This window comes from Neopsephotus bourkii, unplaced genomic scaffold (genome assembly GCF_033783945.1).
Source record: "Neopsephotus bourkii isolate Nb327-2 ecotype Australia unplaced genomic scaffold, CSIRO-AGI_Nbou_v1 NB_318, whole genome shotgun sequence".
NCBI classification, from domain to species: domain Eukaryota; kingdom Metazoa; phylum Chordata; class Aves; order Psittaciformes; family Psittacidae; genus Neopsephotus; species Neopsephotus bourkii.
The window spans coordinates 4,854,484-4,868,772 of record NW_026900826.1 but is presented as its reverse complement, the minus strand read 5'-3'; the positions used below and the strand labels follow the sequence as shown (position 1 = coordinate 4,868,772).

Below are 14,289 nucleotides of genomic sequence, written 5' to 3'. Positions count from 1 at the left end.
GCTGCCACTGAAAAAGGCCTCATGGCCCCTCTGTGTAGCTGCTGGCAGTGCTGTGATCCCCCCAGCTCTGCAGTGCCCTGTATCCGGGTGCCTTTTGGACAGACCTGGCATTCAGAGTCCCAGCACAGGAATCATGCTGAGAGGTGAGAGACTGGAGCACCTGGCAGACAGGCATCCGTGGGCTTTGTCTGGTCCACACCAATATAGAGGCAATTCACCGCCTCACTGGTATTTTTTTTGAGCACGGAATTGCTGTTTTATCAGCAGTGAAATGTATCAGTAACCACTGTGTGCTCTTCTCCTTTCTAAAGGTTCTTGAATAAAACATCAGGGATTTTACTAAACATGCCCCAGGACTCCTGCAGACACATCCCCATATGGGGCAGGGAAGCAGAGCTTTTGCCAGCCTGGGGCTCATCATGGGCTCTGCCAAGCCTGATGGGCAGGATGAAGTGCCAGTGTAGAGAGGTACACAGGCAGCAGAATTACTTTCATATTGCTCTCAGCTCTTTCTGGGACTGATGTTTGTTTTCTATAACTGCCCTTCAGTTGCCCTTTCCATTGCTTGGCTTAAGATTATGGTTATGGATTAGTTTGTTAAATACTTTGTTGTTTGCAAATGGCATCTATCTTCCTAGTTTTCCACTCCTTGCTAAGCTCCCCTTTGGAGTTCCTCAGCTTTGTAATTATTTACAAATGTTAAACTGAACTCTTTGAAATGGATTGTGTTTGGTAGTATCCTGCAGGAATGAAAGGGGTTCTGCTTTCTTTTAAGTAAGTTTCTTAGTGCTCTCTTCTGCATTCAAGTTAGAATATATACTTACACTTGGAGCTGGTCCTTCAGGGGAATAGGCAGTCCAGAAAGCATATGCCATCTCACCCTTTACTTAGTGCATACTTTTCTATGCTTCTACAGGGAGAAAAGCAGTAAACCTTAGTACTTAACAGTTCTGTCTCAATATCTCGTATGGCCTTGGACATTATAAGTCTTCCATCCAAAGGTGTACATTCTCATGGCATTGCATACAGAATACTGAAATGGAAACCACAACCTTATCAAGTGCTTACATGACATCCAAAATCAGCTGAGGTGAGGATGATCACTGGGTTAGAGGCAGTGATGGGTTTCCCTCTGAGACACTTCCTTCTGCCCATTCAGTTGGACACTTTGTCACATGAGCTCATTGCAGCCTGGTTACTCAAATGCCTCCTCTAAACTCTGCACAGGAAAGACAAGGGAAGGACAGAGATGGAAAAATGTAAGTCTGGTATTTAATCTTCCTGCTTCCAAATGAAAAGCTACAGATGGAACTCGATGTCACTTTGTGACAAATAATTAAATTGGAGCTCACATGTAAAAATCTGATTAAACAGAACTTTCTTGAAAAGCTTTTATAAACAGAACCTTCATACCCATAAACATTTAATTCTCAACAAAAAATCATCACTGTTAATTCTCTTAAGAAAAATCTCAGTCCTTTTGCTTGAACCTATGCTCTATTCTTTTTCACAGGGGACAGGAGTTTGGTTAAGACAGCTAAGTGGGTAAAGATCTCACTGCACAAACCAGAGGTGTCATTGTAGCAGTGGTTTTACAACATTCTTTACATAGAAGAACTATATTTGCTCTGCCCAGAATATTTGCTTAAAAAAATAAAGAAAGAAAAAAAGATACCAGGTGAAGCAGAAAGCCTGGTAATTGCAACTTGTATTCTCCTGAGTGTTTGCTACTTGGATTAAAAAGAGCGTGGTGGACATGGCTCTCTAATTGTTCTTTAATCACTGAATGCTAGTAAAGTTGTGCCAAATGCACAGGACAAATGCCCTGTTCCATAACCCAAACAGATCGACTGGCCAGGCAGCCAGTTGGCAAGAAAGCTCAGGCTTTGCTGTGTGCTATAAAAGCTCATTTCCCAACTCACTGAATGGATGTTGGATGATGTACAAAACCTGGCTGATGTTCATGCTGTAACTGCTGCCTTTTTTCAGGCTACTTACAAGAAGCAATTAAACTGCAGTATAAAGTAGGGAAATAATAAGAACCTATAGAATATACAGGACACTTAAAAACTACTAAATAACATTGGTTGATGGGAGAGATGCAGAAAACCACCAACTTTGTATTGGTTGGAGTAATAGGAATGGAATAGAAACTGCAGAGAAACAGAAGAACCCAAAGAAAATAGGAAAGAAAGAGTCAGAGAGCCTCAGGCAGGCTCCCATCTTGACCCTGAACAAACCCTGAAAGGCTGAATGCTGGCTAGAGAGAAAGACTTGCAAATGAGTGACAAAACAGTGTCCTAATCCCCTGCTTCTGTTTTACAGCATCAAACAAGTTTGGCTTGCATGTTTCAAGCAGCACTTAGTTTCCTGGTGTTGCTAATGTGGAAACAAAGAAATTACAAGGATTGTGTAGAGGTAAGAGACTGTGGGATGAAAAATGATTTTGTCAACACATAAACCTGGAAGGAACTGCCTAATCTTTCTGCCTACAAGGAAGCTGAACCTGTTGTAGCTGCACTACACTGCAATTTTTATCTTTTAAGATGCTCTCTACAGACTAGTTAAGGACTCTGTTTTGGTGTTATCCTGCCCTTTTAACTACAGTAACAATTATTTCATGTCCAAGCAGCAAAAATACCTTCTGTGAGAACCACTGGACAGTAAGATCACTGTGGTGTAAAATTCATCTGTGGTCTTTGGAACTTAAGTATTCAGTTGTTAAAAACCGTGTATCTCCTCAGAGGAGCAGGTGGGTGCTTTATAAACCTGAATGCATCAGTAATAAATACTATCAGGAAATGTTTACAGAGGAATACGTGCTGTACAAAGCTGTGGATAGAAGTGCATTCCAGTAGTTTGCCATGTCAGCCTTTAGACACAGCTCACAGCTTTTATTCGTGATCAGAAGGACTGAGCAGAGGTGAAAGACCAAAAACCAGACCATGGTGCCCCTAAAGAAGACTGATTTCTGTTCATGTCCTTGCACAAACATCCTTTCTGGCCAGAGACACTGTTTAATCTTTGGAAACTCAGTACTACAGCTAAATACCCATTAAACCATGTTTTTCTCATTAGGAACAGCTGTATTTTTGTTTAACGCATTTGAAGCACTATTTTTGTTCCTTGTAGTATTTTTGTTTACAGTCCATAATGTTGTAAGTAAAAGGTCTCTGCTGCTGCCATGGGACATGTTTTTTTCCCTACTGCTGCAGGATAATTAAAAAAAAAAACCACCAAACAAGTTAGTGCTAAGATTTTCTTGACAGTGATAGCCCCTTAGCTGCTAAATCTGCTATCCCATCCATCACTGATCTCAACCAAAGCAAGTATTAGTTTCTCTGTGGCTTATCTAGGTCTTTAGTAGATCAATAGCACAGCTCAGATGTTTCAGACTCTTCCCTGTTAGTTCACATTTATCTTTTCATCCAAAGAAGGTAAATTACCTCACAGAGAAGCTGTGTTATCCCCAATAGCGGTTTATAATGTTGCAAAATCAGCATGACCCACATATCTTATCTCAGCTGGAATGCATTTGTCACTGTCTCATGTTATGATCATCTGGTAAAATGCCCTAGAAAAGAGGTAAGCCTGCAAAACAGCTTCACCATTTTCATTTAATGACCTTTTCTGCCGTGTGCTCCTGTACCACCTTCTATTTAAACTGCTTAAGTAAAGCAAAGGTTATTTTTCCCTTTAATGCTCCATTTAATCACTTTTATCATTAGCAAAACTGTTCATGCCTCGGCAGTCTTCTCTTCTGCTGTCATAAGTTGATCTGTATGTGGTGATATTTGAGTCTGAGAACTGAATCATTTATCAATATCCTATGTTAATGCTGAGAAAGGACTGCTGAGTTTAATCATACATTTGTACAGTTGGGTGCTGGTTACCTGAAGCTTGTCAGGACCTGGGAGTGTTTAATGCTGTTAGGAAAAAGAAGCAAGTCACCAACCACTAAACTGTAACCATGCTGCTGCCAGAAGAAATGCTCTATGAAACAGGAGTTTGATAGCAATTATGCAGCTGGGACTCATTCCTTTCCAAACTATAGTAAAGTGGATATTTCATTATCTGTTTTTCTAAAAACTTCATAAATTGTATTATGGAAAGAAACCTTAAACATAAACACACTTCTACAGAGTCTGATCCAGCTGGTTGCAAAAACTACGTTCTTATTGGTTGCAAAAACTACGTTCTTATTCAAGTAAGCTAAACAACTCTGGACTGAACTCTATTCTGCAAGTGTGAAATTCTTAGGTCTTTAACTGCAAAATTAGCTGGTGCCATCAAGGAGGTCTGCTTTCTGAAATGAAGAAAAGGAAGGTCTGCCTTCAACACACTGCTCGACTTCTTCCCAAATAGGAAGGTACAAGGGGGTCCCCTACCTGGAGCAGTGATCTGCTGTGATGGCACAGCTGGAAGGAACAGCAAAAGCAGATGCTTGTCCCCCAGGTGGAGGTAGCAACGGAGGTGACCTTGCTGAGGAGAACAGGATGTGCTTGGAGGCACAGGACAGAGGCACCTGCCCAGGTGCAGGTGCACTACCCATGTCCCCCCATATAACCTCGACAGGGGCGTGCAGCCAGTGCCTGGGGGACCACAGAGCACCCTCTGGGTGCTGTGGGGAGTGCACCAGGAAGTAAGCTGGGCTCCTGACAAGAGGCACAGTGTGAGTCTGAGCGGACAGTGATCACAAGCTGGAAATGGGGAAGTTCTGATGTGATGTAAGGAGTTAAAAAGTAGACGTTAAGACAGCCAAGCTTTAGGATAGGAGCCTGTAGCTCCTGGGGGAGGTCTCAAGAAGAGATGGGACCAGCAGTTTTATTTGAAATGGAAGAAATTACTATTTTCCATCTTCAAGTATTCAATGTAACAAAAGGAGCAGGGAAAGGATATATTGGGTGTTTCTCTGGAGTTTCTGGAGTGTTTTTCCCTCCCTGTTCTCACCATTGAACACTGTACTTGCCTTCCTTTGGAAATCTGCACACACAGTACTGAGCTCTCCCTGTGGCTTAATTTATGTTCAGGAAAACAATCACGGCATTAAGGGTGAAGAGTTTCTGAGCACTAACTGCCATAATGTATCGAGGACAGAGTAATTATCTGGTTTAAACACACTGCAGCTCATGTGAGATGCATAGGACAGAAAAGAACAATGAGGCACCAAGGCCTGGAAACATCAAAATATTTTTCCTTGGGGATCTGACTGGATATTAATGCCGTGTTTTGTCTGTTCTGTGGATGCACTGCTCGCAAAAACCCTTTACATGCAAATACAAGCCACCTCTTAATATTAAGAAAATACCTTTGTGAATGGTCTGTTTGCCTCTCATCTGTGTGTGTGTTTTCAAGCAATTTTACTCACACCTTTTTGTCCAAGAGCCTTGCTGTCCTGGAGCCTGAATCCAGGTATGCTTCTGTTCTCATTTTAGAGTGCTGCTGTTCCCAGCTGAGGACATCACATGAGCAAGGATGAGATTTTTTGCACCTGACGGTTATTTGCTGTTATTTCCAGAGGTAAAGGATCCTCATTCTGTTACTTTGTTGGCAAGAAAGAGACCTCCATTTATTTCCAGTGCGTCATGTTAGCTCTTCACTGAGGAGATGGGGCAGCAAACATATCTTTTGCACCTTTATCCTTTCACCCCATGAGACCTCCAAACCTTGAGCGCTGGAAGTCAGTGCTAGCACAGGGCAGTTAAAAGCTTCCTTCTTTCTAAGTAAGTCAGTACCTCAGAATCACTGGGGGATACTGGTAGAGAAAGTTCATGAGCTTTTTCTCTCTCATCTCTATCGGCTTCTTTTAGTTAAAGACATGGTCTCCTACAGTTTACTCCCCCACAACATTGTAGGAAAATCTTTGTCATGAAAAAGGCAAAAACCAGCTAAAGCTTCAGAAAGAATTCCGCTCATTTGGGAGATTTTATAGAAGACTAAGAATCAATTTAAAATAATGACTATTCTTATATATCTCGATATAGGTGTATCTAGTACAGAATTAGTAGAAACATGCACTTATTTTTACCCAGTTCTGAGAGGTGATGTTCTCTTAAGTTTTATTCATTTTATTTTATGAAATAGGTTAACATTACTGAATTTTGAATACTGCTTTGATTAAGCTTATGTGTATTTAGTTTCACATCACTAGGCAGAAAGGAAAACAACGGTGTGAAAAGTGGTAGAAGTGGGTGGGCAGGGTTTGGGGTTGGATCCCTCTGGGAGCAAAGCCATCCCAGAGCATACCACTGGAGCGAGCACTTGTGTGCGGTGTGAGGTGTAAGGGCTCGCTCAGTGACCGTCTTGTTCCAGGGAAGGTCACCGACATCCACCTTTTGCATGCCGCTGGCTGCCGGTTGCCCCCCCTCCTGGTTGGGATCCAGCACAGCAGTTGTGAGGGACAGAAACACTGAACCGAACGCTGCCCGCTACGAGCGGCGGTTACCGGTGAGCGCAGGCGGCGCCAGCAGCCCCTGACCGTTTACCTCAGCCCCGCGGGCGGCCCCCCTCCTGCCGCGGCTGCGCCCACCTGGTACGTGCTAGGGCCGGCCTGCCCTTTCCACCAATCAGCGCGGCGCCCTTCACCGGAAGTTAAAGTTGTTTCCCGCCCTTCCTCCCGGCCGCGCCGCTCGTTGCCATGACAGCGGCGGCGCTGGCGGGCGGCCGCCATGGTGGGTGTCGGGAAAGGGGAGCTGGGCCTAGGGCTGCTGCTGTTCAGTCCTGTGTCACCCACTCGGTCTTCTCGCCCGCAGGCTTTCGTGAAGCGGGATAAGGGGCGGGTGGAGGCCTCGATGGACGCGGAGGAGCGGATCGGGCGGCGGCGGGCTGTCAGGCTGTGGGCGGCTCTGGAGCAGGAGCGGCGAATGGAGGAGGCCCTGCGGCAGGTGAGGGGGACCGGGGCGCTGGGGTCGGCGCTCGGCGGAGGGCAGGGAGAGGTGGTGCCGTTGCCCTGGCAGGTCGCCTTCCGGCTGCGCAGTCCTGCATTTTGACTGCTGCTAGCTGTGGGTGCAGCTGCGGGGGAGAGGCGTTAACGGGGACTGTTTGTTCTGGTCAGGCCGAAGAGAGCAAAGCCCGGCGGGCGCTGCAGCTGGAGCAGGAGGAGAGGCTGGCGGCAGAGCTGGCGAGGTTGAACCACGAGAAACTTAAAGATGAGAGGATGAGGCAACAAATAAGACAGAACAGGTAACACTTTACAGAGCTCAGTGCTTTATTTAACTAGCTGCTGCTGTAAATCATTCTCAAGGCTGAAAAGTGTGCTTATGGAAACATGCAGGCTGTCGTGTACCTCCTGCTTGCTTTTTATTTCTCTTGATTGCATTTTGACTGAGTCTTAGATGCAATGAAATTGTAGGACGGAATCTTTTCAAGCAACAGAGGCAGTTCTAGTGTGCTCCAATCAGATGCTGCATAACTTATTTTTTACAATAGGCTTTAATTTCCTAAATTTGTGCATTAGAGAAGATCATAACTGGAAAAAAACATGGGAAAAGGTTGATTTTGAGTGGCGGTTGGGAGGAGGCTGTGGCCAGACCCATGGCTACAAATGCCAGAGAGGTGTCAGAGGAGAGCAGTGGAGGCAAATGAGGGACAGAGGAGGACTGGGAGGTGTGACAAGGCTGTGCCCTCAGTGGGGTGAGACACGCTGAAAGTTGTAGCAGAAGCAAAAATGAATCTGAGCCGGGAGGAAAAGTTATTTTAAGAGTAAGGTTTGATAAGTTAATTTAAAGCAGATTTTGTCACTAAAGACTGTTATAAATGCGTTGAATATATGTTTATGTATATACTCAAAGCTACACATTTCTGTAAGTATGCATATTCATGGAATGCATGTATTTATGTAGTTAGATGTAAAGTATGCCCAACAATTGACAGCGTATGTAGAAATACAGATAACTCTTGTTTTAAAACAAATGTTCTTTTTGTGCTTTTACTAGAGCAGTATTTTTGCCTGAAAAATACTTTTTTAAATTCTGTTTAGGCAGTGATGGAAATTCCATTTTTTCCCATAGGTACTTCCTTGTGACAGGATAAAAGTCTTATCTCTGTCTCCCCAGTCTTGAACTTCGGGAGCTGGAGAAGAAGCTGAAATTCGCTTACATGAACAAGGAGCGAGCCGCGCAGATGGCTGAGAAGGCAGCTCTGCAGTATGAGAACATGGTAATCAGCTGCACCCGAGTGCAGGGGCTCATTGTAGGGATAGTGCTGAGCACCTTTCCTTTGCTGCTGAACTTGCTGTTTAAAACAGTGTTCAATGTGGGTACTCGGGGTGTGTTGAAAATGGGGGTTGTGTTAATGAAGGACTGAGTATCAATAACCAGCTATAGAAAAGGTTTGCTTTGTTATTGCAATCAAAGTAGCAGAATAAAGTTATGTGAATGGGGAGAGTTTTTATTTTACTGGCTTTGTAATATTTATCCAAGTTAAAACTGTGGCACAACATGTAGAGCAAATGCTTGTTGTAGTGAATCATTATCTCAGAAGCAGATTTTTGAAAACGTTGTTACTACACATCTATCTGAACAACTTCAGAGAGAATTGTGAACTTGTATTTATGTGTAGAATAACCCTGGTGATCAGGCAGATGATTCTGATTCCACAAATGTTTTATACACAATTCAGTTTACACAGATTGCGCTAAAGACAGGAGTTGACTGAGGATGTTCTGTGGCATTAACCCCCATCCAGTCATTAAGCTGATCATAGTTTTGCTCATACTGAATGCTCTGCTTGGTCTTGTTCAACATGCAGCTTCCTTAAAGTATTATTAGTTCCTTTAAGTTGTTTAGGTATTGAGGGTTCTCTTCAAGGGTTCTGCTAATTGAATTAAGCTTTTAGGCATGTTCAGCACTGCATTTATAGACTGAGGTGGAAAACATTCCTTTTTTTGTAGTGCTATGTAATTTCTTTTTATATTGTGTGTGTTTTCATAACAAGTGGTATTAGTGGGAGTAAAAAGGAATCTTGCATTGCTTTTCTCCCTATAGATACGTGAGGGTGAAATAGCTCAAAAGATGAAGGAAGAGCACGAAAGGGCAATAAGAGAAGAAAGTACTGCAGAACTGAGGCGAAAGGAGGAGAAAATAACATATCACAGAGAACTGGAGAAACAGGTTGAGGAACAAGAGAGGAAGAAGCAGGATGCTTATGAACAGTTTCTAAGAGAGAAACTCATGATTGATGAAATTTTAAGAAAGATCAATGAGGAAGATCAAATGTTAGTTACTTTTAATTTTTATTATTTCCTAATTTGAAGCAAAATAATTCATGTACTTCTGTGTAGAAAACTAATTCTTATACATCTGTTTCATAGACTAAGGCCCATTTTAGTTTTCCTTGGTCACATTTTACCAACAAGAGACTGACTTGTTGGATTTTGCTGGATAAACATCAGAATGTTCCAGCCAGTCTCATGTCCTTGTTCCCCAAACACAAAATCCAGCTGATTTCAAGGTGTGCTTCCACTGGGCCCACTGTGCTGGAAATGGCTGCATGTCAGTGATTTCTGCCTCGCCTCCTGTCCCTGCCTCTGTGAGAGATGCTGTGTGCCTGTCTTATGGACAGGGAGAGGAAAGGAGGTTCCTGAGGGCAGGGTGGTAGCGTCTCTGTGGTGGGGTAGCATTTAGTATAAATAAAAAGTGTAGGAGATGCTGGTGCCATTAGGCTATTGGGCTTCCTCCTGGCTTTGATTTGACAGAGTGTGTATGAAATGCAATAGTAGTGAGTACCCATATGTGCACTGTCCTCCTGAAGAAGGGGGTTAGACATGGGATTCCTTTTTTGGGGCAATTCATAAATACGTATGTTCAATTTAGGTATGTAAATGGGTATGGAGAATCATTAAACCTTAGTCTCTGGAATGTTGTTAGCGATGAGCATATGGTCTGTTTAATGTGAATGCACCATGTTAAATAAACGTTATTTTCCGTCTTCTACAGGGAAAAACAAATGAAGTTAGCTAAAATGAGAGAAACTCAGGCACATATTGAAGAATATAAAAAAGATCAAGCTATCTGGGCGAAAAGGAAGCAGGAAGAGATGGAAGAAGAAAACAGGAAAATTATGGAATTTGCCAACATTCGGCAACAAAGAGAAGAAGACTGGGTTGCTAAAGTTCGAAATGCTGAGGAGAGAAAACAAAGAGTTCAAAGCATGGTACAAAAATTTAAATTGGAGAAATAAGATTCTTGTACATTCTTGTCTTTATTTAGAAATCTTTCCTTCTTGATAGATTGCCCAGAATCTGGAAAAAGAACAACAGAAGCGTGAAGAACTAGAACAAACCCTCCAAGAGCTGTATCTGGAAGAACAAGCGGAGGCAGAAAGGAAGAAGGAGATGGTAAGTGCTGGCAGATAGGTGAAGTAGAACCTGTGCAGTGGGGAGGAAGGGGAACATTTCACTTTTACTGGGCTTCTGCAGGTACATGGATATTGTCGTGCTTGTCAGATACCAGGTTTTTTAATATGCTGTATGTATGTTAATGTGTGCCTGTGCATAAACTGTTAACAGAAAATGCAAGTGGAGAGAGGATTATTGCAGCTTTGCTGTAATTCCTCCAGAACACTGGTCTGGATGAAACTTCTGTAAAATGAAAACAGTGGTTATGCAGGAAAACGTGTAGTTTATGGAACACTTGTAGGTATGGGCAGACAAGTCTAAACAGACCAGATAAAAAATGTAGAGAAAACTTTGAATCGCTGATCTAGAAGATATGTAATGAAGTGAATGCAAGGGCAGTATTTTACATCCCTTCACTTCTTCTGACATCTTTGTGATGGAGCGGCCCTCCTTCAGCTTTTGCACATGTCACTGGAGTTGTGATGTTTTACGAACATTGAGTGAGAGTTTCCCAAAGTATGTTCAGTAGCAGAGCCTTTGATTACATTTCCTTTACAGGCAGAAATAGAAAAGAGACTAAGGCAGCGCCTAGACTTACAGCAAGCATACGAAGAGCAGTTGGCTATGAAGGCGGCTGTGCGACAAGCTATGCAAGAAGAAGAACAAGCCTTCAGACAACAGATGTTGGCCAAGTTGGCAGAGGATGATCGCCTTGACCAGCTGAATGCTCAGAAACGAAGAATGAAACAGCTTGAACACGGAAGGGCTGTGGAAAAACTCATTCAAGACCGTCGCCAACAGTTTGTTGCAGATAAAGTAAGAGTTTTCAAATTCGCGTTAAGTTGAAGCCAAAGGGTTTCAGTGAGGACACTCCTGCTATCTGAAGCAACAAGGCTGTCATTACTAGGGAAAGGTGACACGGGACTTGCAGAGAAATGTGCAGGGGAATCAGGCTTTTGGTTTGGTTTGCTGACAAGTGCAAAAAGTCTTCTTCAAGCTAACTTTTTTTGTAGCTCAAGTCAACAACATCCCTAAAGCCCTGAATACTTGACATGCTCTGCAAATGCCTCTTCAGGAGCCATGGGGTCAGCGGCACAACTAGTGTACTACGCTGATAATGATGCATGAAAAGGGGCAGTCCCAGCCTTGGCTTTAAATTAAGTCTCTTGAATTATCATCTGAGGAGGAAAAGAGTAAACTGAAAACGAGTCACAGAATCCTCTGCTGTGGTTTTTGGACCCATTTGTAGGGTATAAGCCACATGTGCAGTGTGAATTGCGATTTCTACTTAATCAGCGTGAGACTGCATGCCTGTATCTCCTTTTCTTGGGTTAGCACAGAAGGGGAAAAACAGCCTAACTTGTCTGAGAGCCAGGAAGGAACCAAAATTTAACTACCTCGAAAAGGGCTTCCAGTATTGAGACCCCATGCTTACCCAGCAGACCAGCCCTGTGTCTTGCCATTCAGTCTTCTCTTTGACGTTTTTTTCTCATTACCAAATCCATATTGTTTAAACAGTGCTTTGGGGTTAAACTTTTCCACCCTTTTCAAATGAATTTCCTGTGACGAGGAGTTAGTAAGTGGAAGTTCAGAATTAACTCCACTAAAAAACTTTTCTCTTTATACTGTGGTGGATATTGGTGGAAGCAAACGTTCAGAGAGCTGAAACTGCACAGTTGTGAGAACTTCTTTATTGTAGGAGCGGGAACTTGAAGAAAGACAGTTGGAGGCAAAGAGAGAAGAGAAGTTCCAGGCAATTGTTGAAGAAGAGAGACAGAAACTCTTGAAGGAGCACGCATCTAAATTACTGGGTTATCTTCCTCCCGTAAGTGAATTGTATTTTTGATGCTTTAAATATTTGCCCTGTTTAAGGTGAAGTTGCAGAGCTGTGAATTCGTGGAGTTGGTGGGTGTCCTTTATTGTGTCAGCTCTCCTGAGCTCACCCTTTCCTTTTTTCTTTCTTTTTTCTATTTGATTTGGGAAGCAATTTACCAAAATACTCTTTCTGTACAAGGGGCTTTGGGCTCTACTGCAATGCGGATGCCTTGTACAGAGCTTGCTGAAAGCTCCTACAGTGTTTTGCATGTCCAGTTTTTGGAGTACGGCATGTAAGTTCTAGAGCAGGGCTCTGCTAGCTGGAAAGGAGTCTGCTGTATCTTAAACCCCATTTCCACCATGCTTCTCAGTTGAGGTCTGGGGAGCAATTTCTTACAGCGTTGGCTTCTCCTCTGAGTCTTCTGCTCCCAAAGGAACAAGGCATGGGCTCTGCTGTGTTTCAAAGCTCACTGCATCCATGCATCCATGTTTTTGTTAGAGTTAAAAAGATGGTAGCAGTCACTGTAATAGGAACAAACTACAATTTATTTTGTATTAAACTTCATAATTGGAAGGATCACCTGGTGGAACACAAATGAACAAGTAGCTGCTGTAGGGATCTGGAAATGCATTTACATTTCTTCCTCTTTAAAGAAATTCTTCAATACTGGAAAGCATTGTGGAGTGTAATTTTTATTCAAATATTAATAGACTGGTTTGGTCATGAATTTGTAAAATTTGAGTTATTTTCTAATGTAGCTTTAGTAAAAGATAACCGTAATTGGCAATATTCTGGTATAGTTTTCTGGTTTGAATTTGTTGCGGTAGGAAGTCTTGGTGATGTCAGTGTCTATGGCGCATGCCTGCTCTATGATATTGATGTTCTGCTTTGTTCTTTCCTCTGCTTCAACACTGTGTCTGAATCCTGTTGTGGTACATCATGTTACTTTGCTCAAAATGGTTAAATAGAAAAGTGCTAATTCTAAAGTCTCCAATATAAATGCAATTTGTAGTTTATTTTTTTCCTTAAGTGTTGCCTTAAAGGTGTTCTGTTTAGCCCTAAAATTAATTTAGAATTAGAGATCCTGATTTCCAGGTTCCCTTGCTTCCCTTCCTCAAAACATAGCTTCTGATGAAGTTGTTCAGCATCAGTTGATACCCAGAATGATATCTTTCTATGGGCTAGTTCATTACAACTAAAGGTGGAGACAGAGCCTTGTCCCAGCCAGAGCCTCTCCTCTTGATTTCACTGACCTGTGCTGTGCCGACTATGAACGCTTCCATTAAGAGAATGCAGATGAATGTTGTCTTTTGTGCATTGCTCATGCTGGAATCTCTACGCAGTTCTTGCCATCGTTTGTGTGAAGAATGAAGAGGCAGTTCTAGGTCAGCACCCCACACACCTGTTTGAATTTAAACTCATCTGTGAAGTTTTGTGACAGTTCTCAGGGCTGTTTGTTTCAAAGGCGACCCCAGAACCAGGGTACAAACGGTGGCACTCTCTTCCCTAGAAAATTTCAGAGATCTGTGTTTTACTTTCCAGCGTGTGTTTCACCTTCCAATGTGCGTTTCTTTCCCCTTACTGCAGGGAATACTCAGAGATGAAGGTGACATCAGTATGCTTGGAGAAGATTTTAGACTGGCGTATCAGAAGAGAAGAGGCAATGCACTTCCACAAGAGGGCTGAAACTTCCCCCATCTCATCTCCGGGTTTGCCACTAGGTGTCACCTGATTTCTAATGAAAACTTCCCTTTGCTGTTAACATTGAGGAACTCCTTTTTAACATCATAACAAGTCTCCATTTTAAGACTGGAGCTCTAAACTGACGAGCATTTAGCTCTGCACTTTCCATCAATAAACTGTTACAGAGTGCTAAGGGAGTCTTAGTCAGTGCTATAGCAATACTAAAAATGTTTTCTCCAGCAGGTCTGCAGAAACCTAAGCTAGTGCAAATTCACATAAGGTTCTATTAATGTACTATTTCTGTTTGTAACTTAGAAGATTTATCTACACTGGCATGATGCTATTAAAAAATGCTGTTGAAATACTCATCTAGATGTAGCTACATCTCAGAGGGGTGTATCTGAGTTAGTTGTTTCACTGTTAGGTCCTGTTACTTTGCTGGTAGGATCTACGC

General features: G+C 42.7%; 1 protein-coding gene across 1 annotated transcript; it reads left to right on the top strand.

Annotated features, from left to right (window-relative positions):
- The first annotated feature begins 6,592 nt into the window (after nt 1-6,592).
- On the top strand, nt 6,593-14,026 carry MNS1 (meiosis specific nuclear structural 1). Its single transcript, XM_061347470.1, has 10 exons — nt 6,593-6,671; nt 6,753-6,884; nt 7,055-7,182; nt 8,055-8,157; nt 8,985-9,214; nt 9,936-10,152; nt 10,229-10,336; nt 10,895-11,152; nt 12,036-12,161; nt 13,740-14,026. Exons 1-10 carry the CDS (start codon nt 6,669-6,671, stop codon nt 13,836-13,838), a joined length of 1,404 nt encoding a protein of 467 aa, XP_061203454.1. The 5' UTR covers nt 6,593-6,668; the 3' UTR covers nt 13,839-14,026.
- The last annotated feature ends 263 nt before the right edge of the window (nt 14,027-14,289 follow it).